Source organism: Bos indicus x Bos taurus, chromosome 9 (genome assembly GCF_003369695.1).
Source record: "Bos indicus x Bos taurus breed Angus x Brahman F1 hybrid chromosome 9, Bos_hybrid_MaternalHap_v2.0, whole genome shotgun sequence".
NCBI lineage: Eukaryota > Metazoa > Chordata > Mammalia > Artiodactyla > Bovidae > Bos > Bos indicus x Bos taurus.
Window position 1 is genome coordinate 61072363 of NC_040084.1, and position 27359 is coordinate 61099721.

General features: G+C 38.1%; 1 protein-coding gene across 2 annotated transcripts; it reads left to right on the plus strand.

The window, feature by feature from the left end:
- The first annotated feature begins 249 nt into the window (after nucleotides 1-249).
- On the plus strand, nucleotides 250-18849 carry SRSF12 (serine and arginine rich splicing factor 12). Of its 2 annotated transcripts, none has more exons than XR_003512622.1 (5): nucleotides 250-443; nucleotides 8272-8618; nucleotides 9440-9563; nucleotides 9741-9882; nucleotides 16809-17267. XR_003512622.1 is itself a non-coding variant. In XM_027551414.1 (5 exons), the coding sequence occupies exons 1-5, from the start codon at nucleotides 379-381 to the stop codon at nucleotides 17176-17178; spliced, it is 786 nt and encodes a 261-aa protein (XP_027407215.1). In that variant the 5' UTR covers nucleotides 257-378; the 3' UTR covers nucleotides 17179-18849. The 2 variants fall into 2 exon arrangements, 1 of the variants encoding a protein (XP_027407215.1); XM_027551414.1 differs by lacking the exon at nucleotides 8272-8618 and adding an exon at nucleotides 8030-8134 and having other exon boundaries at nucleotides 257-443; nucleotides 9460-9563; nucleotides 16809-18849.
- The last annotated feature ends 8510 nt before the right edge of the window (nucleotides 18850-27359 follow it).

Below are 27359 nucleotides of genomic sequence, written 5' to 3' on the forward strand. Positions count from 1 at the left end.
CCAGGCGCCCCCTCTGAGAGTCCCTTTCGAACCCCCGGGACCCCCGCGCTGCCTCTTCCCCGATGCCCTCCACTCCGGGGCTCCTGCGCCGCCCCCTTCGAAGAGGCCCTCGAATCCCGGGACCCCCGCGCCGCCCCCTCCCCACACGCCGCTCGGCCCCGCCCCCCGCCCCGCCCCCGCGTGGTCCGCACGGACAGACTCGCGCTGCACATCGCTCCCCCCGCGCCCGCCTCTGCGGCTGCGCGCTGGCGGGGCCGAGGCCGAGGCGAGGGGGTCGCGCCGCGGGCCGGCGGAGCTGCTGTGGCGGCGGCGGCGGCTGCGGGAGACAGAGCGAGCCCGGCGGCCGGGCAAACCCCCGAGGGAACGGAGGAAGCGGTCATGTCTCGCTATACGAGGCCCCCCAACACCTCCCTGTTCGTCAGGAACGTCGCGGACGCCACCAGGTGAGCGGCGGCGGGTCCGCAGGTTGGGGCGCGGGGGAGGGGCGGGTAACGGCCGCGACGCAGAGCCCGGCGGGGCTAACCCGCACCTCCCCGCCAGCCGGCCCGGGGCTCGCCGTGGAGGAGCATCTCCAGAGGCCGGCGGGAGTCCTCGGGCTGCTCGGGGCCTGGGCGGGACTCGCGCCTCCGCCCTCCCGCCCGGCCTTCCGCCCCGGCGCGGCCCCGTCTCCGGGCCCCGCCGCCCTTGACCGCCCCTCGCACCTGGGCGGCTGGCCGGTGCCTGTTCCTAGCGGAGAGAACAGGAGGAGCGCCGGCTGCCCCTGTTTGGGAGCCACGGTCACTCCCCGCCTCCGCCCCTGAGAGTTCCTCGGGCTAGTGCCAGCGTCTCGCCCCTTTGTCGTTGTGCAGGGATAAAGCCGCGCATCTCACTACCTAGATGGGAAGGAATTGGGGATGGTGAGAACGCGTTAGGGAATAGTGCGTACCTTGGGCCTTACGACTCCCTTTCCCTGTAGTCAGTAGTCTGGTTTACTTACAGGTGGCGCTGGTTAAATTTTATTTGTTGCACAATTTTATACTGTATACAAAGGATAACTTCAGTGAATGAGATTTATGTGTTTTTCTTTAAAGTTTTGAGTGCAATGTAAACACTCAATGGTTTGGAGAGACTCCCTGTTCGATTCTGTTGCATTCAGCCCACCCGCCCCCCTTTGGAGAATCCTGTCTGCATAGTTTCTAACATTGACTAGCTTATAGCTGTGTCTTTCTCCCTCAATAGGAGCCAGAGGGGATGGGGGGGGATTAGTAGACATTTTCGTTTCACTGGGCTTGCTTAATTTACTCCACAACCCTCCTCCCCATCCCAGTCTTTATAGTTATGCAAGATTATCTTGTGGTCCATAAGGGAAAGCTGAAATTCAGAGTGTCAGTGACTTACCTGGGGCTTCACGGCTGGAAATATATTGGAGCCTTTGACTCCAGCGCTATCAGGAGTAATCATTATAATTTACTTTTGAGAAGTAAATTTTAAGTCTCTTTTAGAAACTTGATTTCTGTTAATAATATATATATATGTATGTCACAACTATAGACTGTGAGTTAACATACTTTTAACATCCTAAGTATGCCTGTGTTTACATGTCTTCGCTCAACTTGTTTATCAGTGTATTACATAGAAAGAAAGCGAAATTTATAATTTGGGTAAGGTTAAACAAACCACTTGTATACTGAATAAGATTGCAGTGCACCCCACTCCAGTACTCTTGCCTGGAAAATCCCATGGGCGGAGGAGCCTGGTAGGCTGCAGTCCATGGGGTCGCTAAGCGTTGGACACTACTGAGCGACTTCACTTTCACACATTGCAGAAGGAAATGGCAACCCACTCCAGTATTCTTGCCTGGAGAATCCCAGGACAGGGGAGCCTGGTGGGCTGCCGTCTATGGGGTCGCATAGAGTAGGACACGACTGAAGTGACTTAGCAGCAGTGCCAACAAAAAAATGTAAGGTTTCCAATTCTAATGACCACAGAAGCCAACCAAGGTAATATGAATGAATGAGTGAAGGTGTCAGGTTAAAGCCCATAGAATGGTGTGGGCTGTTGCAAATGGAAAAGAACATGGGCCATCTCAAGGGGACAGCGGCTGCTGCCAAGCTTTAGCTGATAACGGCTGTATAGGCATTTGGACTTGTGGCCACATCGTTTTAATTTTCAAAAGAAGTCAAAAGCCTGTATTTTGTGTGTGTAAACTGTCAGTTTCAAACTGTTGGCAGTATCTAAGTTGAATTATACGAAATTGCCATTTTTGTAGTTTGAAAAGCTATAAAATATTGGCATTTCCATGTTTCAGCACTTTTTGTTAAATGTTTAAACATTGTGCAGGCCAGATAACACACACAGACACACATGTATGTGTGATGCATGATCTCTGATCTAGATAATCAAGAATGATAATTGAGGTCTATTTATTTCTTTTTCCATCTTTTCCACAACTTTTTAACATTGCCACTGGGCAGTGAAGGGTGGGGAGGGCAATCAAAATCTAGGAGGTTTGAAGTAGTGAAATTACAGTAATCCTAACATTTGTTGAGTACTCATTGTGTACCAGGCACTGTACTAAAAACTTTACATATATTATTTTATCAAGTTTTCAATAACCTTATATAACAGATGAAAATGTGAGATTTTAGAGAGATTAAGAATCTTGACTAAAACTGCTCAGCTGTTGACTAGTGTTACGAAAGTAGAATCATCACATGTAACCTTAATAGTTTTTTTTGTACAAGGTGGCATAGAGTTTAACTAGCAATATGATACCTAGACACATTTTAATTTTTTAACATTTGCTATGCTTGTAAAGAAAATCATTGGGATAAATGTTAAATGGGGTATAAAATTATATACAATATGTTTTCAGTTATATAAAATGAAGGGAAAAACTATATAAACACATAATCCACGCATATAGAAAATAAGCTTAGAAAGAAATCTCTTTGAGTGGTTTTCTTTATCCTGTTTTCAAATTCTAACTGTTAGTTTTATAACAAAGTCAAATTTTATTTAAAAATTTTCTTTAAAGTAGCTGTTTAATATATATAATAAAGCACAAGCCATTATAACATGCAGGTTAGCAAAAAATTTGTTAGAAATGAAATTCAGCAAAAGAACTAAGGAAAGGTTTAAAAATACATTTTGTAATTTTATAATTTGTGTTATGTTTCTCTTCACTGGTGAAATAAGATGTGGATTGGGAAGAATATTAACTTTAAATCTTTTTGTATAATTTTTTTAATGGCAGATACAGTTTTCTAGTGAAACAAAGCAATGCCCAAATCTCAAATAAAACATTCCTGTTTTGATGCTTAACATCATGTTAGGTTGGGGAGCACCGATCAAGTACTTCTCTTGGACATACTTAGTAGCATTCTTTGGTTATAGTGTGTATGAGGCTTACATTAATATTGGTGTAAGTGGTGATGTAGAAAAAAGCATTAAACAAAATCCAGCCGAATTCATGATAGGAAGGCTCAGCAACCTAGTAATAGAAGGGAACTTCCTCAGGTTATGGACATCTATGAAAAACCTTTAGCTAACAACATACTTAATGATGAAACTGAATGCTTTCTCCTTAAGATCAGAACAAGACAAGGATGTCAACTCTTACAACCACTATTCAACATTTTATTGCAGGTCCTAACCAATGCAACAAGGCAAGAAAAATAAAGACATAAAAATTATAAAGGTAAAAGTAAAACCTGTCCCTGTTCTTAGGTGACATGTTTGTTTACATAAAGCTACAGTAACTGATAGTTTCCTTAAGTTACCAGAATATGAAGTAAATTTAGTGAATATTCTATTTGTATATACTAACAGCAAACAACAAAAACTTTTAAAATTCCTTTTATCTTAGTATCAAAAAACGTACTTAGGAATAAGTTTTGCAAAACCACGTAAAAACCTTTGCATTGAAGATAACAACACATGGCCAAGAGCAATCAAAGACCAACATAAATTAATAAATATACTGTGTGCTCTTAGATTGGAAGGTGAACTGTTATGTTATCAGTTCCATCCCAATTGATTATATTATGGATTCAAGGTATTCCTGATCAAATGCTTTTTAAAAATAGGAACAAATTAATTCTAAAGTATATTAATATGCAAAGGATCTGAATAGCCAAAATAATTTTTAAAAAGGTCACTGAAGCTGGAAGGCTTATATTCCCTGGCTTAAAGATTTACTAAAAAGTTACAATAATCAAAATAGTTTGTTATTGGCCTAAGGATAGACGAATAGATCAATAGAACAGAAAGAAGGTCCGTAAATAATCCACACATATAGAGTCAATTGATTTTTGACAAAGGCACTAAACTAAAGCCTTTAGAAAAAAATCTTTACACCAAATGATGCTGTAACAACTGGATATATATGTAGGGAAAAAATGTACTTTGACCTCTGTCCTACATAATTTGAACTGGATCATTAATTGATATATAAAAGATAAAATGGTAAAGCTTTTAGAAGAAAGCAAAGGAAAATATCTGTATGATTTAGGGATAGGCAGATTTTTTATAAGACAAAGTCATTACCTTAAAAGGGAATACTGAAAAATCAGATTTCTCCAAAATTAAAATTTCTGTTCATTAAGAAAGTAAATAGGTGAGCCAGGGACTGGGAGAAAGTATTCAGAAAGCATATATCTCACAAAGGACTTTTTCTAAGAATAGTAATGAACTTTTTTTATAAGTCAACAATGAAAAGACATGTTATTATTAAAAATGGACAAAAACTCCTAAATGTTCAAGAGAAATACATATGAATGTCCAATTAGCATGTGAAAAAGTGCTCAGCATCATTTGTACAACACAAATGTACAAATTGAAATGCAAAAATTGTAATGCAAATTGCAATGCAAATTGAAACCGCAGCAAGATTCCACTTAATACCCTCTTGAATGGCTAAAATTCAAAAGACTGACAGTACAAAGTGCTGACAGAGATGGGCAGAACTGAATCGTACATGTTGTTGGTAGGAGTATAAAATGTTAACCATTTTGCAGAACTGTTTGGCTGTTTCATAGAAATTAAATATATATATCCTCTTTAGCCCAGAAATTCTGACCCTAGAGTAAATGACCCATAAGCATGTAAAGATGTTGAACCTAACTGGTGTTTACAGAAATTAAAATTCAAATAATGAGGTACCCATTCACTTTATATCCTTCAGAAGGCAGGGAGTGAGAAGTTGGATTCTTAGGAATTCTGATGCATGTCTTGGGGAGTATAAGTTGATTTGGCTGTTTTGAGAACATGTAGTAAAGCTGAAGATATGTATACTCTCCAACCCATCAATTGCATGGCTAGTGGTACATCCCAGAAAACTATGCTACAGTACAATTTGCACTTAAAAAAAGGAAGCATATTAAGTGCTCACCCATAGAAGTGTGTGTAAAATTGTGGTTATCCATAACAATAGCAGTACAGAGTTAAAGTGAGTGAACTAGAACACCATGGAGAAATCTCAAGGGTGGAAAAGGCAAGGTTCAAAATTTTACAGGTAATCTGATACCATTTGTGTAGATTTGCAGTAGAAATACAAAGTTATGTAGAGGAATGATGAACACCAGTGATTATCTCTAAGGGAGAAGGAAACAATATCTTACTTCTTAAAAAATACTAAAAATTACAAGTATAGTAAGTATTAAGGCATAATAAATCTTGTTGATGGATACATGGGTGTTTAATATCAAGATAGATTACACCAGAAATACGAAAATAAATGAAAAAAAAAACAGCTAACAGATGGAGTGGAGACTGAATGAGAGCCAGTTCTTTTGAGAAGGTTCATTCCCTCAGACTTCTGGGATTCTAAGTCTCTATGACACATTGCTCTAGCCTCCTTTATATATCTAGTATCCTTTTCTGTCAGCCACTCACATTTGGTTGATGGAATTGGTTGCCTATGAAGGTACTCATTTGAATTCTAGCTTTGCCGCTGGCTGTGTACAGCTTTGGGCAAGGTAACTGCTCTCACTTTCAGTCTGCTTGACTGGTAAATGGTAACAGTAATGTGTCCTTCACTCATTAATACAGCAGGTATATTCTGAGGCCTCCTATATGCCAAGCAACTATGCTAGGTACTGAGATATATTAGTGAAGACATCTGCTTTAGAAGTGATTCTCAACCCTGAGCCTCAGAATTGCCTATGAAACCCTTAAAAAAATTAAACATAACTGGGGCTCATCATGGGAAGCACAAATTAGGTCAGGGATGAAAGGATCAGGCTGGAATGCCTGCTTCTATGACATCTCCTTTATAGATGATTCCAATATTCAGGAATGGTTGAGAATTTTTGCTCTGTTAGTCTGTGTTTTATGGGAGCAGGAATTGTGTCTTTCTTGTTCTCCATCATATTCCTAGAGCCTGGCCCATAGTACATACTCAATAAGTATTTGTTGAATGAATAAGTGAAAGAAAAAGACATTGTCACTGTCCTCTAAATCTAAAGTTAACAGTCACTCAGGAAAGGCAGGCAGTTAAGCATGGTATAGTGAATAAAATAATAAAAATAAAATGAAGTTGTCATGATATCAACATAATATTGGCTACTTGGTCAGTGTTAGTTGAAACTTTATGTAATTCTTAAATTAATATCTCTAGCTTTAATCACTGACTTCTAGTCTTGAGAAAAAATAAAATTGAATTTGTATAACCAGTTTTCAGTTGCTCATAGAATAGAACTTTTATGGCTGTTCCACCATCACCTCAAATTTGGCATTTCTAAATGTGAAAGTTTCTTCTTTTGCCTCTCCTCAATCTTCAATCTAACTCTCTTTTCCAGCTATCTAATTTTTATCTTGGACACTATCTTTCTTCCAGTTGCCCAAGTTAGAAGCTTTGTACTCATCTTTGGGCCCTTTTTTCTATGGAGTATGTTTTGAAATACTCTTTAATTCCTCTAAGCCGTGTTTTGTGCTCATAGCTGGTTTTGAATCTCTAAGAGCTCCATGAGGCAGTAGGATATAGTCATTAGGAAGCCAGACTAGTGTCAGATTGTGGGAGTTTGCTTCCAGCTCTGTCTCTTGCTGACTCAGTGATGTTAGGTGACTTTATCTGTCTCTACCCTCATCTGTAAACAACATTTGTAAAGATGTTATGGGAATTAAGTGTTCTTAAGGTGAACAGTGGCTGGTATGTAAATGCATTATAAATGTCAGATTTTAATGCTAAGTGTTTTGTCTCTTCAGTTAAATTGTAAATCCTGAAGAGAAATACTATGCTATGTGTTTCCTTGGTGTCCCCTCTTTAATATCTATGACAGTAGAAAGCATGTAAGTGACTCAAAAATACTTGCCAGATTTGAGGCTCTGGTAGTTATTTTTGCTTTATGTTTACTAATAAAGCATCAATTTTTCTTTTAAAGGCTGAGAAATAACTTTAGAACTTCTTTAGAATCTTATTGCTATCTGACAACATTTAACATAAATATGAAATTATAGTGAGACAAATAAATGTGTTCTTAATGAATAGTTAATAGTACTCTGTATTTTGACAGTTGAAAAGTCTGGTAATAGAAGTAACTTTCAAAAGTGCATATGCTCTATATAAAATAAATAACCAACAAGGATCTACTGTATAGCACAGGGAACTGTACTCAATATTTTGTAATAGAAAAGAATTTGAAAAGGAATGTGAAAAAAAATATAAAAACTAAATCACCATGCTGTACACTTGAAACTAACACAGTATTGTAAATCAGTTATACTTCAGTTTTAAAAAAGCAAAAAAAAATAGTGAATGTGCTGGATCAGTATCCCCAGCCTGAATAAACATAAAAGCCACCTAGAGTGCTTATAAAAATACAAATTTCCAGACCTCTTGAATCAGAATCTCCAAAACTTAGAACTGAGAATTTGTCGTTTTATTTTTTCTTTCTTTTCTAAACCCTGGGTGATTCCTATGAGAGACAATTTTAGATAATTCTAGTCTGGAAAATATACTTTCTTCTGAAGGTTTCAACTGAATTTCTGTAGGCAAAATATTTGAATCTAGCTATTCATATTTCTTTACCTTATTTCTAAAATACTTCAGGCCTGAGGACTTGCGCCGTGAGTTTGGTCGATATGGCCCTATAGTAGACGTTTACATTCCACTTGACTTCTACACCCGCCGCCCAAGAGGATTTGCTTATGTTCAATATCCTTTATTTTACTGTGTGCATGTGCATAGACTACATACATGTGCATATACATATATGTATACACACACATACTCAGGAGCATATTTTATGAAATAATATTGCCTAATTAAATGTGTTTATTTCTTTATCTCAGAAAATCTAAAGCAGTCCACAGTAGCTGGCAAGCGCCCCTCAGTTTGAACCAACCTGTTAGCTAGAATCCAAGCATAAACCGAGCAGGCGAGACAAAAGGCACCTAAAGTTCAAGCATCAAGGAGTAAAGAGGGAGGGTGGACACAGATATAAAGACCTGGAAGAGGGGAAGTCTTTACCAAGCAAAAGACAAAGCCAACACCAGGTTGAGACTTCGGCTTTCCTACATTTACTCAGAGTTCCAGGATCAAAGCCAAGTCTGATTTTGTTGGTTCTGCGTCTCTTATAAAGTCCATCTTGCAAGCCCTAAAGAATAAAGGTCAAGGTTCAAGATCAAGTGACACTGAGGTAATTGCCTAAGTCTCATTTTGTATTGCATTACTTGAGCTTTTTCTGTTTTTAAAAAGTTAAACCAGCGACAACCTCCTGAAATACAGCTAGTTGGTTTATATAGTTTGTTTCCATTTTAGTTAGGTTTATTATATAATTTACATAGATAAGGGAGTTCCGTGGGATATATAATTCCAGATGTTAACAGATTGTTCATAGATGTTAACAGATTGTTTATATATTTCTTTTATAATAATATCCAAAGTAATAAAAACATAAAGGTATTTTAAAGCAGTAGGTTCAAAGTCAAATATGATCACTTTTAAAGGACCAAATCGGTTTTGAATATATGTTTTAGCTCACTTATATGTGTGCACGTTTGTTTATAAGTAAATTTCTCCTAAATTAATTTAAAAAGCCTTTTAATGAAAGTAATTTTAATTTCAGAATGAAAGCTTCTGTGTACTGATTTTTACCTGAAATACTGAAAAACCTGGTAAATCTTTTACCTAAGAGAAGGGAGTGAGTCCTGCCTAAATGTTTTATTTGATAATACTAGCCAGTGTTGGACTTATTCTCATGTTTCAAATTACATGCATTCTACAACTTTTAATGTATACATTAAAAATACAGTTAAAGATTTGTTTCTGTTCTTTTTATTTTCAGACTCACTCTTCAGAATCATAATGGGGCATTTGTTTTGATAGTGATATTTTTTCTGATTTTTCAATTATGTTAGAGATATGACCTTAAAAACTTGAGCTTGTTTTTCCTAATAATTTCATGCCACCTGTAAATTATTAAAAAAAAATAATATTTTTGATATCTGATGTTCAAAGTGTCCTTAACAGCTAGTCATATTTGAAGATGTTCGTGATGCTGAAGACGCGCTTTATAACCTCAATAGAAAGTGGGTATGTGGCCGTCAGATTGAAATACAGTTTGCACAAGGTGATCGCAAAAGTAAGTGTGACTTAATAGCAGATCTTGCTTTTTTAGCAGGATGAGTTTCAGCAATGACAAATTTTTTAATTTAAAATTATTTCAGAATATAATACTATTTGAGTGGCTTATTTATTGAATGATTGTTTATTGAGGTTTTCAGGTAATGAATTATAAATCTTGAACTTCATATTCTAGCACCAGGCCAGATGAAATCAAAAGAACGTCACCCTTGTTCTCCAAGTGATCATAGGAGATCAAGAAGCCCTAGCCAAAGGAGAACCCGAAGTAGAAGTTCCTCATGGGGAAGAAATAGGCGGCGGTCGGATAGCCTTAAAGAGTGAGTACAAAATAAAAGGGGATTGAAAACTTAATTTTCTGCTGTTTGCAGAAAACATTTTAAAGAGTTTTCAAAAACAGGACACCAGAATCATTTTATTTAATATAAATAAAGAATCAACTTTTTTAGAAGGATATGCTCCTCTCAATTTATAATGTATTGTTATTTTAACTTGGGTTTGTTAGATACCTTCCAGTGTGTTCATTTTATGACAGACTTAAGTTCAACCTTTCTAATAGAAAGATAATATATACTGAGGAAAAAAGCAAAAATTTAAAGTTGTATACTAGACAATAAAATGAGGATTTTAAATAAAAAATTTTTAAATGAACCCCCAAATTAAGAATATGAGGCCTGATAATTAAAAACTCATGTGAAATAAAATATAATCATTTGTGAAAGAAAGTTGACCAAAATGTGAATCAATGTATTTATAAAAAGCAAATTATTTCAAAAATAAATTCCAAGTATGGTAGTATTGTAGGAAGAAAATATAAAAGCACTAGATTTTTAAGAAAAAGATATTTACAAGTTATCTATTTTTCCTGCTAGGAGTTAGTTTCTGTTAGAATAATAGGAAATTGCAGTGGAAATTACTTGATGCTGTTTTAGTCATAACTGAAATTGTATTAGCATACCTAAATTCTACCACTTACTGTTTTTCTCTTGAGTTTTAATGCTGTAGTTTTTTTATAGGCATATGGAATTTTAAGGTGAATTCTGTTCGTATAGATTGATCAGCATTTACACTCTTTCTATGAGTAAAAGGAGTTGACTCTCCTGGGACTTCCTTCACAATCCAGTGGTTAAGTCTTCGGGCTTCCACTGCAGGGGACTTATCTTGGGTTTGATCCCTGGTTAGGGAACTAAGCTCCCACATGCCACATGGCGCAGTTAGTGATAAGAAAAGAAAGAGTTGGCTCTCCGGGCCATATATCTAAGCTGTCCAATGACAACATAACCGCAAATCAGAGCTGATCTGTAGAGCAGCTCACTTTCACTCCACTCTCTCCGTTCCTCAACTCCCAGGAGCCTATACAAGGAAGACACACCAACATAGGGTGTGTGTACCTGAGCTAGACAGTCTTTACCCCAAGTACCTAGTTCTAAAAACAAGACTGTAAAGTGGCCTGGCTCCAGTCCCTCCAACCAAGTGGAAAGAAAAGACAGGAAGAGAGAAATATCTGAGAATCCTGATTACTAGAAAATGTGGCCGATTCAGAGCCCTAGAATCTTAACATGTCAGATCAGTCCCTCTCCTTGGGTTTGAACCAAATGTTTTGATTTTGGCACATTCTTAGGGAGGCATGCAAGTAAGAGGAAGCCTTGAGTTCCTTTTATAAGCCAGGAGAACCCAGGTCAGGATTGAGCCATCACCAAGGTGGGTGAAGAAATATTTAGGAACAGTTATGTTTTGGTCTGGAATTTGATTCTTTTTATCATACTTGGTCTGATAGTGTAAGAATATAAACCTCCCATGAATCTGTGGAGAATAATCCATTTTGTTCCATGGCTAAAGGAAAGCCATTTTACTACTGATTATTTGAGATTTTGACACCAATATACTCAAATACAAGTTACATTTATAGAACCTAAAATGTGGTGAGAACAAATTAAGAAATTTTATATGCCATGTGTGTAGCAAAGTCACACCAATACCACTGGTATTGCTTCTGACTTCACAAAGGACTTGAGTAGTATGAATGATATTCAGCATTTCACATTACTATAAGTTAATGGTTTATATACAAAAAATCAAACTAGATATAATATTGTACCTAAAGCAGTACTTTCCTAACTTACTAAATGATAACCAGTGGTCTTGGTGAAAAAGAGTAAAAGAAAAGGAGAAAATTGTCCATCTGATTCATTAAAAATATAAGCTGTTTCCAAATGCATTAGAGCCTTAATCAACCAACTTTTCTCCTGATTGATCTAGAGAAGTGAATATTCACAGCATTTTCTGCCTTCTAGTGGCAGTAAAGTATACTACTTGTCTGGAGAAAAATAAACAAAAAAAGACTCAGTTCCCAGTCACTGTGGAGTATCAGGAATAGAAAGAACCACATTTTCTTATAAGACAGTATAGTTCTACTTTGTTCTAGTTATAGTTCTAGAGGATAAGACTGTTGCTTAAACTCTGTGACCTCAGTGGTTTTTGTTTGCAGTTACATTGTTTGTTGTTCAGCCACTCAGTCCTGTCAGACTCTTCAAGACCCCATGGACTGCAGCACACAGAGGGTTCCCTGTCCTTCACTGTCTCCTGGAGTTTGCTCAAACTCATGTCCGTTGAGTTGATGCCGTCCAAGCATTTCATCCTCTGTCACACCCTTTTCCTGCCCACACTCCTTGCCAGCATCAGGGTCTTTTCCAGTGAGCCAGCTCTTTGCATCAGGTGGCCAGAGTATCAGAGCTTCAGCATCAGTCCTTCCAGTGAATATTCAGAATGTTTTCCTTTAGGATGGACTGGTTGGATCTTGCCGTCGAAGGGACTTTCAGGAGTCTTTTCCAGCACCACAGTTGGAAAGCATCAATTCTTTGGGGCTCAGCCTTCTTTATGGTCCAGTTCTCACATCTTTACATGACTACTGGAAAACCATACAGCTTTGAGTATACAGACCTTTGTTAGCAAAGTGATGTCTCTGCTTTTTAATATGTTGTTTAGGTTTGTCATAGCTTTTCCTCCAAGGAGCAAGTATCTTTTAATTTTCATGGCTGTGGTCACCATCTGCGGTGATTTTGGAGCCCAAGAAGATAAAGTCTGTCACTGTTGCCATTGTTTCCCCACTATTGGCCATGAAGTGATGGGACTGGATGCCATGATCTTCATTTTTTGACTGTTGAGTTTTAAGCCAGCTTTTTTACTCTCCTCTTTCATCTTCATCAAGAGGCTCTTTCCTGTTCACTTTCTGCCATTATGGTGGTGTCATCTGCGTATCTGAGGTTATTGATATTTCTCCTGGCAATCTTGATTCTAGCTTGTGCTTCAGCCAGCCTGGCATTTCGCATGAGGTACTCTGCATATGAATTAAATAAGTAGAGTGACAATATACAGCCTTGATGTACTCTTTTCCCAGTTTTTAACCAGTCCATTGTTCCATGTCCTGTTCTAATTGTTGCTTCTTGACCTGCATATGGTTTTCTCAGGAGGCAGGTAAGGTGATTTGGTATTCCCATCTCTTGAATTTTCCACAATTTATGTGATCTACACAGTCAAAGGCTTTAGCATAGTCAGTGAAGCAGAAGTAGATGTTTTTTGAAATTCCCTTGCTTTTCCTATGATCCAGTGGATGTCGGCAGTTCGATCTCTGGTTCCTCTGCCTTTTCTAAATTCAGCCTGTACATCTGGAAGTTGCACTGTAGACCCCTGGCTTAAAGGATTTTGAGCATTACCTTGCTAGCAGGGGCAATGAGCTCAGTTGTTTGGTAGTTTGAAGATTCTTTGGCATTGCACTTCTTTGGAATTGGGATGAAAACTGACCTTTTCCAGTCCTGTGGCCATTGCTGAGTTTTCCAAATTTGCTGGCCTACTGAGTGCAGCACTTTAAGAGCATCATCTTTTAGGATTTGAACCAGCTCAGCTGGAATTCCATCACCTCCATTAGCTTTATTTGTAGCGATGCTTCCTAAGAACACTTGACTTCACACTCTAGGATGTCTGGCTCTAGGTGAGTGATCACACCATAGTGGTTATCCGGGTCATTAAGACCTTTTATTGTATGGTTTTTCTGTGTATTCTTGCCACCTCTCCCTAATATCTTCTACTTCTGTTAGGTTCATACCATTTCTGTCCTTTATTGTACCCATCTTTGCATGAAATGTTCCCTTAGTATCTCTGATTTTCTTGAAGAGATCTCTAGTCTTTTCCATTTTGTTGTTTTCCTCTGTTTCTTTGCATTGTTCACTCAGTTCTTTAATCTTTCGGCTGCTGTTTTTGGCTAACCTCTTAGAGTCTTACATGTGCAAAGTAGATAGTGGCCAATGACTTAAGGAAAATTTATAGGCAGAGTTTAGGGTGGGGTGAGGTGGTTTATCTGCATTTTCCTCATCTCTAGGATTTTTGTCTGTTAAGTCTTAGCTATTTTGATGGCCCTGAATTCCAAGCTCTGTCTCTTCAGCTTAGTCCAGTAGCTATTTTCTAGTTGAGCTTAATTCTCCCATTCTGGCTTTTGGAAAACGGTCTCAGGAAAAGAGCTATGGCTTATAACCCTTCAAGTTCTGCTTTTGTTGGTTATTCTCCAATGCCTTTTAACAGTTGTTTTATAAGTGTTGTCTCAGTTCAGTTCAGTCGCTCAGTCGTGTCCGACTCTTTGCAATCCCATGAATTTCAGCACGCCAGGCCTCCCTGTCCATTACCAACTCCCTGAGTTCACTCAGACTCACATCCATCGAGTCGGTGATGCCATCCGGCCATCTCATCCTCTGTCATCCCCTTCTCCTCCTGCCCCCAATCCTTCCCAGCATCAGAGTCTTTTCCAATGAGTCAGCTCTTCGCATGACGTGGCCAAAGTACTGGAGTTTCAGCTTTAGCATCATTCCTTCCAAAGAACACCCAGGGCTGATCTCCTCTAGAATAGACTGGTTGGAACTCCTTGCAGTCCAAGGGACTCTCAAGAGTCTTCTCCAACACCACAGTTCAAAAGCATCAATTCTTTGGTGCTCAGCTTTCTTCACAGTCCAACTCTCACATCCATACATGACCACAGGAAAAACCATAGCCTTGACTAGACGGACCTTTGTTGGCAAAGTAATGTCTCTGCTTTTCAATATGCTATCTAGGTTGGTCATAACTTTCCTTCCAAGGAGTAAGTGTCTTTTAATTTCATGGCTGCAGTCACCATTTGCAGTGATTTTGGAGCCCAAAAAAATAAAGTCTGACACTGTTTCACATCTATTTCCATGAAGTGATGGGACCGGATGCCATGATCTTAGTTTTCTGAATGTTGAGCTTTAAGCCAATTTTTTCACTGTCCACTTTCACTTTCATTAAGAGGCTTTTGAGTTCCTCTGTACTTTCTGCCATAAGGGTGGTGTCATCTGCATATCTGAGGTTATTGATATTTCTCCCGGCAATCTTGATTCCAGTTTGTGCTTCCTCCAGCCCAGTGTTTCTCATGATGTACTCTGCCTATAAGTTAAATAAGCAGGGTGACAATATACAGCCTTGACGTACTCCTTTTCCTATTTGGAACCAGTTTGTTGTTCCATGTCCAGTTCTAACTGTTGCTTCCTGACCTGCATATAGATTTCTCAAGAGGCAGATCAGGTGGTCTGGTATTCCCATCTCTTAAAAGAATTTTCCACAATTTATTGTGATCCACACAGGCAAAGGCTTTCGCATAGTCAATAAAGCAGTAATAGATGTTTTTCTGGAACTCTCTTGCTTTTTCGATGATCCAGCAGATGTTGGCAATTTGATCTCTGGTTCCTCTGCCTTTTCTAAAACCAGTTTGAACATCTGGAAGTTCATGGTTCACGTACTTCTGAAGCCTGGCTTGGAGACTTTTGAGCGTTACTTTACTAGCATGTGAGATGAGTGCAATTTTGCGGTAGTTTGAGCATTCTTTGGCATTGCCTTTCTTTGGGATTGGAATGAAAACTGACCTTTTCCAGTCCTGTGGCCACTGCTGAGTTTTCCAAATTTGCTGGCATATTGAGTGCAACACTTTCACAGCATCATCTTCCAGGATTTGAAAGAGCTCAACTGGAATTCCATCACCTCCACTAGCTTTATTCGTAGTGATGCTTTCTAAGGCCCACTTGACTTCACATTCCAGGATGTCTGGCTCTAGGTCAGTGATCATACCATCATGATTATCTGGGTTGTGAAGATCTTTTTTGTACAGTTCTTCTGTGTATTCTTGCCACCTCTTCTTAATAGCTTCTGCTTCTGTTAGGTCCATACCGTTTCTGTCCTTTACCGAGTCTATCTTTGCATGAAATGTTCCCTTGGTATCTCTAATTTTCTTGAAGAGATCTCTAGTCTTTCCCGTTCTGTTGTTTTCCTATATTTCTTTGCATTGATCTCTGAGGAAGGCGTTCTTATCTCTCCTTGCTATTCTTTGGAACTCTGCATTCAGATGCTTATATTTTTCCTTTTCTCCTTTGCTTTTCGCTTCTCTTCTTTTCACAGCTATTTGTAAGGCCTCCCCAGACAGCCATTTTGCTTGTTTGCATTTCTTTTCCTTGGGGATGGTCTTGATCCCTGTCTCCTGTACAATGTCATGAGCCTCCGTCCATAGTTCATCAGGCACTCTATCTATCAGATCTAGTCCGTTAAATCTATTTCTCACTTCCACTGTATAATCATAAGGGATTTGATTTAGGTCATACCTGAATGGTCTAGTGGTTTTCCCTACTTTCTTCAATTTAAGTCTGAATTTCACAGTAAGGAGTTCATGATCTGAGCCACAGTCAGCTCCCAGTCTTGTTTTTGCTGACTGTATAGAGCTTCTCCGTCTTTGGCTGCAAAGAATATAATCTAGCCTTTTAATATAGCTTTTTTTTAATGGGAAGATTGTTCTAGAACAAGTTGCTCTGTCATGTCAAGATTCAGAAGTCCTCCATCTAGGTTTTTGTTTTTATTAACATTATTTAATATTCTTAGATATTTTCTTTTTATCTTTTTTCCCCTTTCAGATTTTCTTACCTCTTAGGAATTATGTAACCCAGACTAAATATGCAAAATATATTTTTCAGAACTGACTCATAAAAGATACCCAGCAAAGTCAAAATCTTTTGGTCAAATATTACAAACTTGTACATATTTTTGAACCAAAAGCACTCATAATAAAATTAGAATTTTTTTCTCCAACAAAAGCACAACTAATGTTATGTAAAGTATATAAGTTCCTGAAAGTGTTGTTTCCTAACCTATTAACTATTTTTGTACGAAATATATACTCTGACGTTATGGATGTTTGCAGGTCTCGACACAGGCGATTTTCTTACAGCCAATCTAAATCTCGCTCCAAATCACTACCCAGGCGGTCTACCTCAGCAAGGCAGTCAAGAACTCCAAGAAGGAATTCTGGTTCTAGAGAGCGGTCAAGGTCCAAGTCCTTGCAGAAAAGGTCCAAGTCAATAGGAAAATCACAGTCAAGCTCACCTCAGAAGCAGACTAGCTCAGGAACAAAATCAAGATCACATGGAAGACATTCTGACTCCATAGCCAGATCCCCATGTAAATCTCCCAAAGCGTATACCAATTCTGAAACAAAAGCACAAACAGCGAAACACTCTCATTTTCGATCACATTCCAGATCGCGGAGTTACCGTCATAAAAACAGTTGGTGAACAGCAACAGAAGAATGCTCTGTAGTGTTAATATAGGTTATTAAACTTCTCATTATGTTGAATAAAAATTCTTGAAGGCTTACAGAAAATGTGAGTTGATATTAGTTACTTTGGGCATGTATAAGAAATAAAGGCTCTCTCACTTGGGTTAATGAAGATTTGGTCTAAGGACCCACACCACAAATATGATGTGAGTGATGTCCCATTTTATGGACCGTTTTTTGCTTACATTGTGGCAGAAGAGTACTTTTTAGAGGAAATGTATAAAGTGGAACTAAATTAGAAACTTTGATTTGGATATTAAGTATTAACAGTAATTAAAAAAAATATTTTTTACTTTAAAGCACTTTCATGTAAAAGTAATGATGACTATATAATTGCATAAGGCAAACTTAAGACTGTTTGACACTGTACGTCTCCTTTGTGTTTTCTCTTTAAACTTGGGGCAATTCCTGATGGTATTAGTTCTGTATCACAAAATACTGACATTTCTAAAAGTGGAGTTTATGTAGAGATCAAGCATTCAAAAGATACTCTTTCCTAGGCTTAAAAAAGGTTCCTGAGTGGAACAGTATAGATAAATTGATATTAAGTTATATCCTGTATCATGTTCATTCATGTCAGAAATATCAAAACATTTGAAAAATACTGAATTTTGAATGGTTTGAGACTGCTATAAAAATGATGTGCAACACTCATAGTCCAAAAATATTCATATCAAGCCTTATACATATGAAGATTGGTACATTTTATATAAAATCACATTTTATACCATTAATTCTGCATACCTACTTTTCATCTGTTACTTAGTGGTTTCTTTTTAGAGCTTTTGTTCAAGGACTTTAAATGGTATTAGAATAAGTCTTGTTTATTTTTGAAAATGTTTAGTACCTTGTATTAAACTCAAGACTGCATTCTCAGAAAACATCTTCTCAGTACGGGATTTACATTACACTGCCCTTCGTTTTTTAAAGCCAAATAGCTTTATTGATATTCTTTTGTAGTTGTTAAAACAGAATTTCTTTAAAAATGTGTTTGTAGTTTATGTTTTTCAGAGGGTTTGGTAGTATTTGTGATAAAATGATTTTGCATATGGTTATTATAGGGGATATATTTATAGAGCTCTACTTGTGTACCTTGTTGAATTATATTGAAATTAAAAGTTCTCAGCCCATACAGTTAATATTTGTATCTAGAATGCTTAAAAAAAAAAATCTGTTTTATATTTTTAGCATATAGGAGCCAGTGTTGCTTCTGTTTGTTTTGAATACAAATTCCATTTTTTTTTTTTTTTTGCATTTTACATCCTGTGTGTAAGAAATAACTTTACAAAATAATTTATATGCTGGTGGTAATTGGATAAGTACCGTAAATTCGTGTATTCTGTACTTTCTGAATAGATTTTCTCTCTTTAATCATAGCAAAATTTATTTCAAAACTACAGCTCTTTGAGGTGTTCAGATGTAATAAAAATTAGTTATAAAATTATGTGGCACTATTGAAAATTGAAAGGATAGTCTGAAGAAAGAGCAAGACAAACAGTAATTTTTTGTATTTTCTAAATAAATGTTTTGGTTTATGTACACATATATGTAGTTATTGTGGATACTAACTATGAATTGATTATAGTGTCTACATTTAATCACATTTTAGTAAAAAGTTAATAAGGCAGTGTTTCTGAACATGCTTAATCCTTCGATTTACTCTGATTTGGTTTGTCCACTGTAATTGCTAGACTGCTTATGAGGATGCTGTTTGGTTTGATGGAAAAACTGGAATGATAATAGTTTAAACTTTATGATTATTTAATATGTGCTTGGCAATGCTCTGTAAAGTTTAACATTACTCACTCATCACAAAAACTTTATGAGGGGAGTACCACTACAGATAAGGTAAGTGAGATGAAGAGAGGTTAAATGACATGCACAAACAAGGTCACACAACAGACTTTGTAGCTGGGTGGTGGCTGGGCTCCATACTGCCCTCCCTGATCAGCTTGCTTGTCTTTTTGGAAGACGAACGTCTTTGACAGATATATGCTAAACTAAGATAATATTTAGAGGAAAAGGAGATAATAGAATTAGGAAAAAAAAAAAAAACAATTATAGGCTTCAGTGAAACTGGGTTCTGTGAGTAGAAGTTGATTAACAATTATGCTGATACCCTGGAAAATTGTATTCTGGGTACATCTGTTCTAGGATTCACTTCTGCTATAGAATTGTTTCTTGGGCCAAAAATAAGAGAGGATACTTAGGGTAAGATTGTTAAATAAAGCAAATGTATCACCTATCTGTGATCATTTCCTTTAAAGATAGTATATTTATTCAGGTACTTCCCCAGTTTAAATATAGGGGCACTTCCTACCTCCATTTTTTCAGGATTCATAGAGGATCAGATATGTCAGAGAAGGTAAAGATGGCCACTTTGATTGCTTGTTTTCTTTCTCTTGTAAATAATACACATAATTGCTGTATGCTGCTGCTAAGTCACTTCAGTCGTGTCCGACTCTGTGCGACCCCATAGACCGCAGCCCATCAGGCTCTGCCGTCCCTGGGATTTTCCAGGCAAGAACACTGGAGTGGGTTGCCATTTTCTTCTCCAATGCAGGAAAGTGAAAAGTGAAGTGAAGTAGCTCAGTCGTGTCCAACTCTTAGCGAACCCATGGACTGCAGCTTACCAAGCTCCTCCATCCATGGGATTTTCTAGGCAAGAGTACTGTAGTGGGGTGCCATTGCCTTCTCCTAATTGCTGTATAGCAGCTGGCATTTTGCAGCTGCAGACAGATAATGGGGGAACATGCTAAAATTTTTTTATCAGGATAGGATTTAATCTTGTGCCACTGGGCTAGTTATCTTTAAATGTACAATATTAACTAATTTCAGGACTTTATGTGTTATCTGAGATACATATATATTAACTTGAGATACTACTATTCTAAGACATGCTCTTCTATTATAAATAAATACAAGTATCTCTCTTTATTCCAGTTCCATTGCATGAGGCAAAATCAGAGTTTAAAAGAAGAAACATTTAGAAATACTTTTACAATTCTTCTAAAGAAAAGTGAAAGTTGCTTAGTCATGTCCAACTGTTTGCAACCCTAGAATTCTCCAGGCCAGAATGCTGGAGTGGGTGGCCTTTCCCTTCTCCAGAGGATCTTCCCAACCTAGGGATCAAATCCAGGTCTCCTGCATTGCAGGTGGATTCTTTACCAGCTGAGCCACAAGGGAAACCCAAGAATACTGGAGTGGGTAGCCTATTCCTTCTCCAGAAATCTTCCCAACCCAGGAATCGAACCAGGGTCTCCTGCACTGCAGGTGCATTCTTTACCAACTGAGCTTTTCAGGGAAGCCCATAATTCTATGGAGAAGGCAATGGCACCCCACTCCAGTACTCTTGCCTGGAAAATCCCATGGACGGAGGAGCCTGGTAGGCTGCAGTCCATGGGGTCGCTAAGAGTTGGACACAACTGAGCGACTTCACTTTTCACTTTCATGCATTGGAGAAGGAAATGGCAGCCCACTCCAGTGTTCTTGCCTGGAGAATCCCAGGGACAGTGGAGCCTGGTGGGCTGCTGTTTATGGGGTCGCACAGAGTCGGACATGACTGAAGCGACTTAGCAGTAGCAGCATGATTCTAAACTACATTAAAATTGTAATTTCCTACTTGGAGTTAAAAATTAAATTTGTTTTCCAAACAGGGTAGCAGAGTATCTGGAGTACTTGTATAGCATTGCTGCTTATGCAGAGGATCTTAATCCAGCATCATGAAACCAAAGCTTCAGATCTAGCACCTGTAGATTTTAAAACAAGTCTGTCACTCCTAGTAGTTTGAAAACTAGTGGTTCAGTGATACATCCAGATACCAGTCTCAAAACTCATATATTCAATTAGAGAACATTTAAGCATTAAGTGAAGATTATGAACTTAGCATCTGAATCACTCCCTTGATGAAAATAGGATATTTAGGATCATAGCATTAGCTCCAGCTTTGGTCTTCCAGGTCAGTTTAGGCCCTCTGCAAAATTTATATCTTGTTCAAGATGCTCTTAAATCAAGCAAATTAACCAAGCTTGTGCATCCCAGACCAGGCCCCATTGCCTCACATAAACAGCCTCAGGGGAGTAGGCACTTCATTCTTGACTGGGCTTCCCTGAGTGCCTCCCGGCCCCACCCCACACTTAGAGAATGTTCCTGATGCACTGATCCCATCCCAGGAACACAGTAGAGCTGGGACAGTCCACAAAGAAGGTGGATGGACTATAAAGGAGTCGTGAAGAAATTGGGAAGTTAAAAATAAACCTAGGCTACTATACCCCAGTAATAGTCCCCCCACAAAACATGGTATAATGTTTTAAATATATTGGGGGAAAGGGTTATATGATTACTCTTCTTGAAGCTTTTTGTTTTAGGAATATACAACAATTTTGAGTATATGAAAAAGTATCAACTTGTGGAAGTAGATGCTCAAGGGGATTGATGGTTACCATTTTTAAATGTATTATGCAATTTAAAACACCATATTAAACCTACCTCTTAAAGCCTACTTAGTTTATAAACTAGTATTTAAATAGGTTATAAATTAAAATCAGGAATATCTTACTGGTGTGTCAGGTTTCAGGTTCTTTCAGAATGTGGATAGAAAATTTAAAGGGTCAGTCTCCAAATGAGAGAATAACTTGACCACACATTTATTACTGTTTGATCTTACGTATTACAGCTTGTGTAGGATGAGTAGTTTCTCAGGAAAAGTATAACTGAAACAAGAAGCAAAGTTACAGCTTCCCGAATTCAGGAGTATATTATATGAACTAAAGACCTAAGAACTATATGCTTTTTAGAAATGGATGTAGATGTAGATTGAGGAAACCCAGGATTCTTTGCTATGAGCAGCTGTTTCCTAAAGAAATAACTACATTGTAGTTTTCTTCGCTTACTCCTGATAAGTAGTCTTAAAATGCTGTTAAATTGACTTATTTCAACAGAAATCACAATATAAAATAGTCTTCCAGGCTCAAGTGATACCCTGTTTCAGTAGTAAGAAAAAAAATTAATGCTTTTTTTGTGAGGTGAAACTGAAAACCATTCCTTTTAAATTTGTGAGGCAGTATCCACTTTGTTGTAATACTTTACACCTTGAGGAAAAAGTACTCTGATGTAAGCTGTATAATTGATTGAATGTTTCAGGGCATTTTTACATTTTAAAAATGAGAAGGAGTGTTACTTAAATTTATTTTAACACTGAAACATAATTTCATAAGAACCTTAAGGAAAAGCATTTACATTCATCATTGTCAGTAAACCTTAAAATGTTCAATGTAGCTGAATTAGAAATACTCAGGCTCTAGTTTTGTTAAGATATTCATTATAATTTTTAATGTGCATATTAAGTCTAACCATTTATTGTTTTATACTTTATAATTTATTCCCTAGTCTTGTCATATAATCTATGTGGAGTTTTTTTTTAATGCCACTTAAAAACATGGATAATAAAATTTTATTCCATGGTATCTCATGAAAAGCACTTGTATAAGGTGCTCTTAGCTGGTTGTCAGTAGTCAAGTATAACTAATACTCAAAGAGGTTTTGGTGACCACACTTCTGTCCATCACCTGTTATCTACTTTTGACTAAAATGTGGTTTTACATGAATATCTATCATGGAAAGTGGAACTACACTTGAAGAATAAATGTAAACGCTTTTAACTTTTCATTAGCTCCACGGATGTTAATTCAGCATCAGAGGTTTTAAAGAGTGGGAGCCAGAGAGTTGCATGCTGCTTTGTCCATCTACTTCCTGGTCACCTCAGTGCTAACCAGCCCTTTGCTGCTGCTGCTGCTAAGTCATTTCAGTCGTGTCCAACTCTGTGCGACCCCATAGACAGCAGCCCACCAGGCTCCCCCCTCCCTGGGATTCCATTTCCTTCTCCAGTGCATGAAAGTGAAGAGTGAAAGTGAAGTCGTTCAGTCGTGTCTGACTCTTAGCGACCCCATGAACTGCAGCTCACCAGGCTCCTCCATCCATGGGATTTTCCAGGCAAGAGTACCGGACTGGGTTGCCATTGCCTTCTTCAACCAGTCCTCTAGCCATCCCCTTTCTTCTCCTTTTGGCATCTCATACAAACAGGTATTTCCTTACACTGCTTGTGGATCATTCTTTAACTTTCCTCTCAAACCGTGGGAAGTTATGATAAATGCCTTTCAGAATCTCAATAGTCTCCACCTACTTCCTCCTACTCCTCTAAATTTAGTTTCAAGCTTTAACATTTATTTCAACATTAACATTAAATAACAATTGTCACATTTCCCAAATAAGCCAGTGCTTAAATGCATTATCATTTCTCTAATTTTTCAGTTCTTAATTTACAATGACTTTGGTATTTCAGTCACTGACTAGAGTTGTGTTATTTTAGAAGTTAGGACCAAATAAGCAGCCTAGTTGAAAGTGCAAAGAAAAAACATTCAGTTTACAGCCTCAAAAGATTGACTTATTTGTGCTTTATATTTAATGTAAATGAATTTTTGGAATTGTTGGCAAATACTCAATTTGTGTATAATACAGGAGTAATGTGGTTTAATCGCTAAATGGACCCATGAACTGCCTGCCAGGCTCCTCTGTCCATGGGATTTCCCAGGCAAGAATACTGGAGTGCATTGCCATTTTGTTCTCCAGGGGATATTCTCCAACCAGATATCAAACCCAGGTCTCCTGCGTTGCAGGCAGATTCTTCCCTGACTGAGCCACGAGGGATGCTACTAGGATATTCATTATAATTTTTAACGTGTATAAGCAGCCTTCATTTTCCCTAATTCTGTTAACATTTTGTTGTAGAAATCTTTAGTGAGGTAATCTTACAATGAATACCCATATACTCATTAATTACATAGAGTCTACAATTGAACAGTAAATTATGCTTGATTTATCACATCTTTTCCTCAGTTATTTTGATTTTTAACATTTAGTAAATTTTTGAAAATTGGAATGTTCATAAGTAGGCTTTTCCAGTTAGCAAAAGAGTGATCAAAAAATCTTGATTATCTTTCATAAACATAATCCTGTTTTCTTAGTTTTAAAATTCAGGGTGTGGTTTCAAAGATCACATGATTTACAGTAACCTAACTTAAAAAGCCTCTTGATGAAAGTAAAGTGGAGAGTGGAAAAGTTGGCTTAAAGTTCAACATTCAGAAAACAAAGATAATGGCATCCGGTCCCAACTTTATTTTTTTGGGCTCCAAAATCACTGCACATGGTGACTGCAGCCATGAAGTTAAAAGACACTCCTTGGAGGGAAAGTTATGACCAACCTAGATAGCATATTCAAAAGCAGAGACATTACTTTGCCAACAAAGGTCCGTCTAGTCAAGGCTATGGTTTTTCCTGTGGTCATGTATGGATGTGAGAGTTGGACTGTGAAGAAGGCTGAGCGCCGAAGAATTGATGCTTTTGAAGTGTGATGTTGGAGACGACTCTTGAGAGTCCCTTGGACTGCAAGAAGATCCAACCAGTCCATTCTAAAGGAGATCAGCCCTGGGATTTCTTTGGAAGGAATGATGCTAAAGCTGAAACTCCAGTACTTTGGCCACCTCATGCAAAGAGTTGACTCACTGGAAAAGACTCTGATGCTGGGAGGGATTGGGGGCAGGAGGAGAAGGGGATGACAGAGGATGAGATGGCTGGATGGCATCACTGACTTGATGGACATGAGTCTGAGTGAACTCAGTTAGTGATGGACAGGGAGGCCTGGCATGCTGTGATTCATGGGGCCACAAAGAGTCAGACACGACTGAGCGACTGAACTGAACTGAAGAAACATTTAAAGAGATTGGACGAGTGCACAGTGATTAGGACCCTGGGAACACTGACTGAAAAGGGAACTCTAACCTTTGATAATCCTTTTGTTCTATTAATGTGAGAGCCCTTAATGTCTGGTCACTTTAAGGGTAATTTCAACTTTGAAAGGGACTGTTAACAGCCATTATTTTATAGCAAGATCTCCCAAATTGTATATCTTTCCAAGATTTTGATAGGAAGAGCCAAAGGCCTCTGGTTCCATGCGGCCAAGCAGAGTGAAATAAAGATCTTCCTGTTTAAAGACCTTACTGTTAGAAGGCAATTTGAGTTCAATTAAATCAAACATTTCCATGTCAGAAATAATCAAAAAGTCACCAGAATGTGTTCATCCTGCCATCTTCTCAAGATTCTAGACTGGTTTGTAATTCGGCTTTGACAACTAATCAAGTTAATTTCTAATCTTAGAACAAAGGAACTATCTGTAATAATTTAGGAGTAGCTTGAAGGATCCTGTGGGCAGAGGAGTCTGGCAGGCTACAGTTCAAAGGGTCACAAAGACTTAGACACAAGTCAGTACAAAGCACATGTAGATACGGGGCTTCCCTTGTGGCTCAGCTGATAAAGAATCTGCCTGCAATGCGGGAGACCTGGGTTTGATCCCTGGGTTGGGAACATGCCCTGGAGAAGGGAAAGTCTACCCACTCCAGTACTCTGGCCTAGAGAATTCCACAGACTGACCTGCTTTCACTTTCACTTTATCTGGTGGCTCAGTGGTAGAGAGTCTGCTTGCCAAGCAGGAGATGTGGATTCAATTCCTGGGTTGGGAAGATCCCCTGGGGAAGGAAATGGCAGTCCACTCTAGTATTCTTGCCTGAGAAATCCCATGGATAGAGAAACCTGGTGGGCTACAGTCCATGGGGTCGCAGAGTCCCAACACAACTTAATGACTAAACAACAACATCTACTTTAGAAAATGAATTCTAAGACCTTGATAATGAACCCTCAGTAAATGTAACACCTATAAATCTTAAATTGTAATTCACAAGCTTAGTTTTGGCAAATACAATTCTTGGGTGTTGGGAATATTACTCATACTTCTTAGCATATTCAATTTAGAACTCCCAAGAAAATTGCAAAGGATATGAAAAGTAATCTGAAAACTGTCAGAGTAAAACAATCTAATCCAAGAGATTTAAAGAAAAAGTTTAATCCAAGCATAAAATAAATTATCCCTAACTCTTAAAATTTCATCCATCCCATACCTTCAGAGAATCCTAAAATTTTCAAGAAAGTTTCTTTCAAAGGTTAATTTTTTATGAGTGTTTATAAAAAGCAATCTATAAAATGTACTCAAATTGCTTTTCAGATACAAAAACAAGTGAGCTCCTGAATTACACATGGTGTGTGCTTACAATTCATTTCGTAACAGACATATTGTTTACCCATTTGGAAACTTTTGAAAGATTTATGGATTCAGGAGAGGAATAAAGTACAAAAAAACCCAACTTGGAGGCATTACCTCAGGGCTAGAAGAGCGGGCTTGTGATTTTGTAATGTTTTCATTCAGCAGCGTCCTTCAAAATGTTAAATAGAGGAAGATGATGAGACTGTCAGCCTTTCATACCCACGTGTAAGTACATTTGCTTGACTCCGCTCAACCTGAAGCAAGTATCAGCTGCATAGAGGGCGTGGGAGTCCGGGGTGTCCACCCTCCAATAAAGAAAAACGTATTCAGCAATAAAATTGGATGGTCATTAGAACGGATAAGATTTACAAAAAATTATAGTATTATAAAAGATCAGTTTTACCCAGTTTGAAATTCAGAAAAGGGAAAGAAACTTTGTTCCTCCTTTCCAGCAACCGGCTCCCTGCTGTCTGTTTTTAATCGAGAATTTAGTATTAGAACCATTACTAACAGACTTTTACAGGTCAGTAGTAACCATCATTTAATACTGTTTCAGAGGAAATACTTTAAACCATTTACTATCATAGATGAAGTCTAGAGTCTATAGGAGGCAGAAAGGATGAGGTCAGGAGTACTGGTAAAGGTGCTAACCTAAGGAGGGGAAAAGAAAATACAGGAAGACAATACTTGTTTCATATTCATGTTGTAATTAGGGTTTTTGTGCAGTTACCACGGCTGTGCCTCTTAGCCTGACCTGACCTTACTTGCTGTATATTTCCACCTGGATATCCTACACACATCTCAAAGTTCAACATGCAAATCAAAATTACCTTCCTTTACAATTCCAGCCCCTTCCAGAGTTCCTTAATTGCTGGCTTTATCTTCCTAATGGCTCAATTTTAAATTAAATCTTTTTCTTATGCTTCATTCAGTTTCTCAATTCTGAATTCTACGTCCAGAACATCTCCCAAATAAGTCCATGCTTC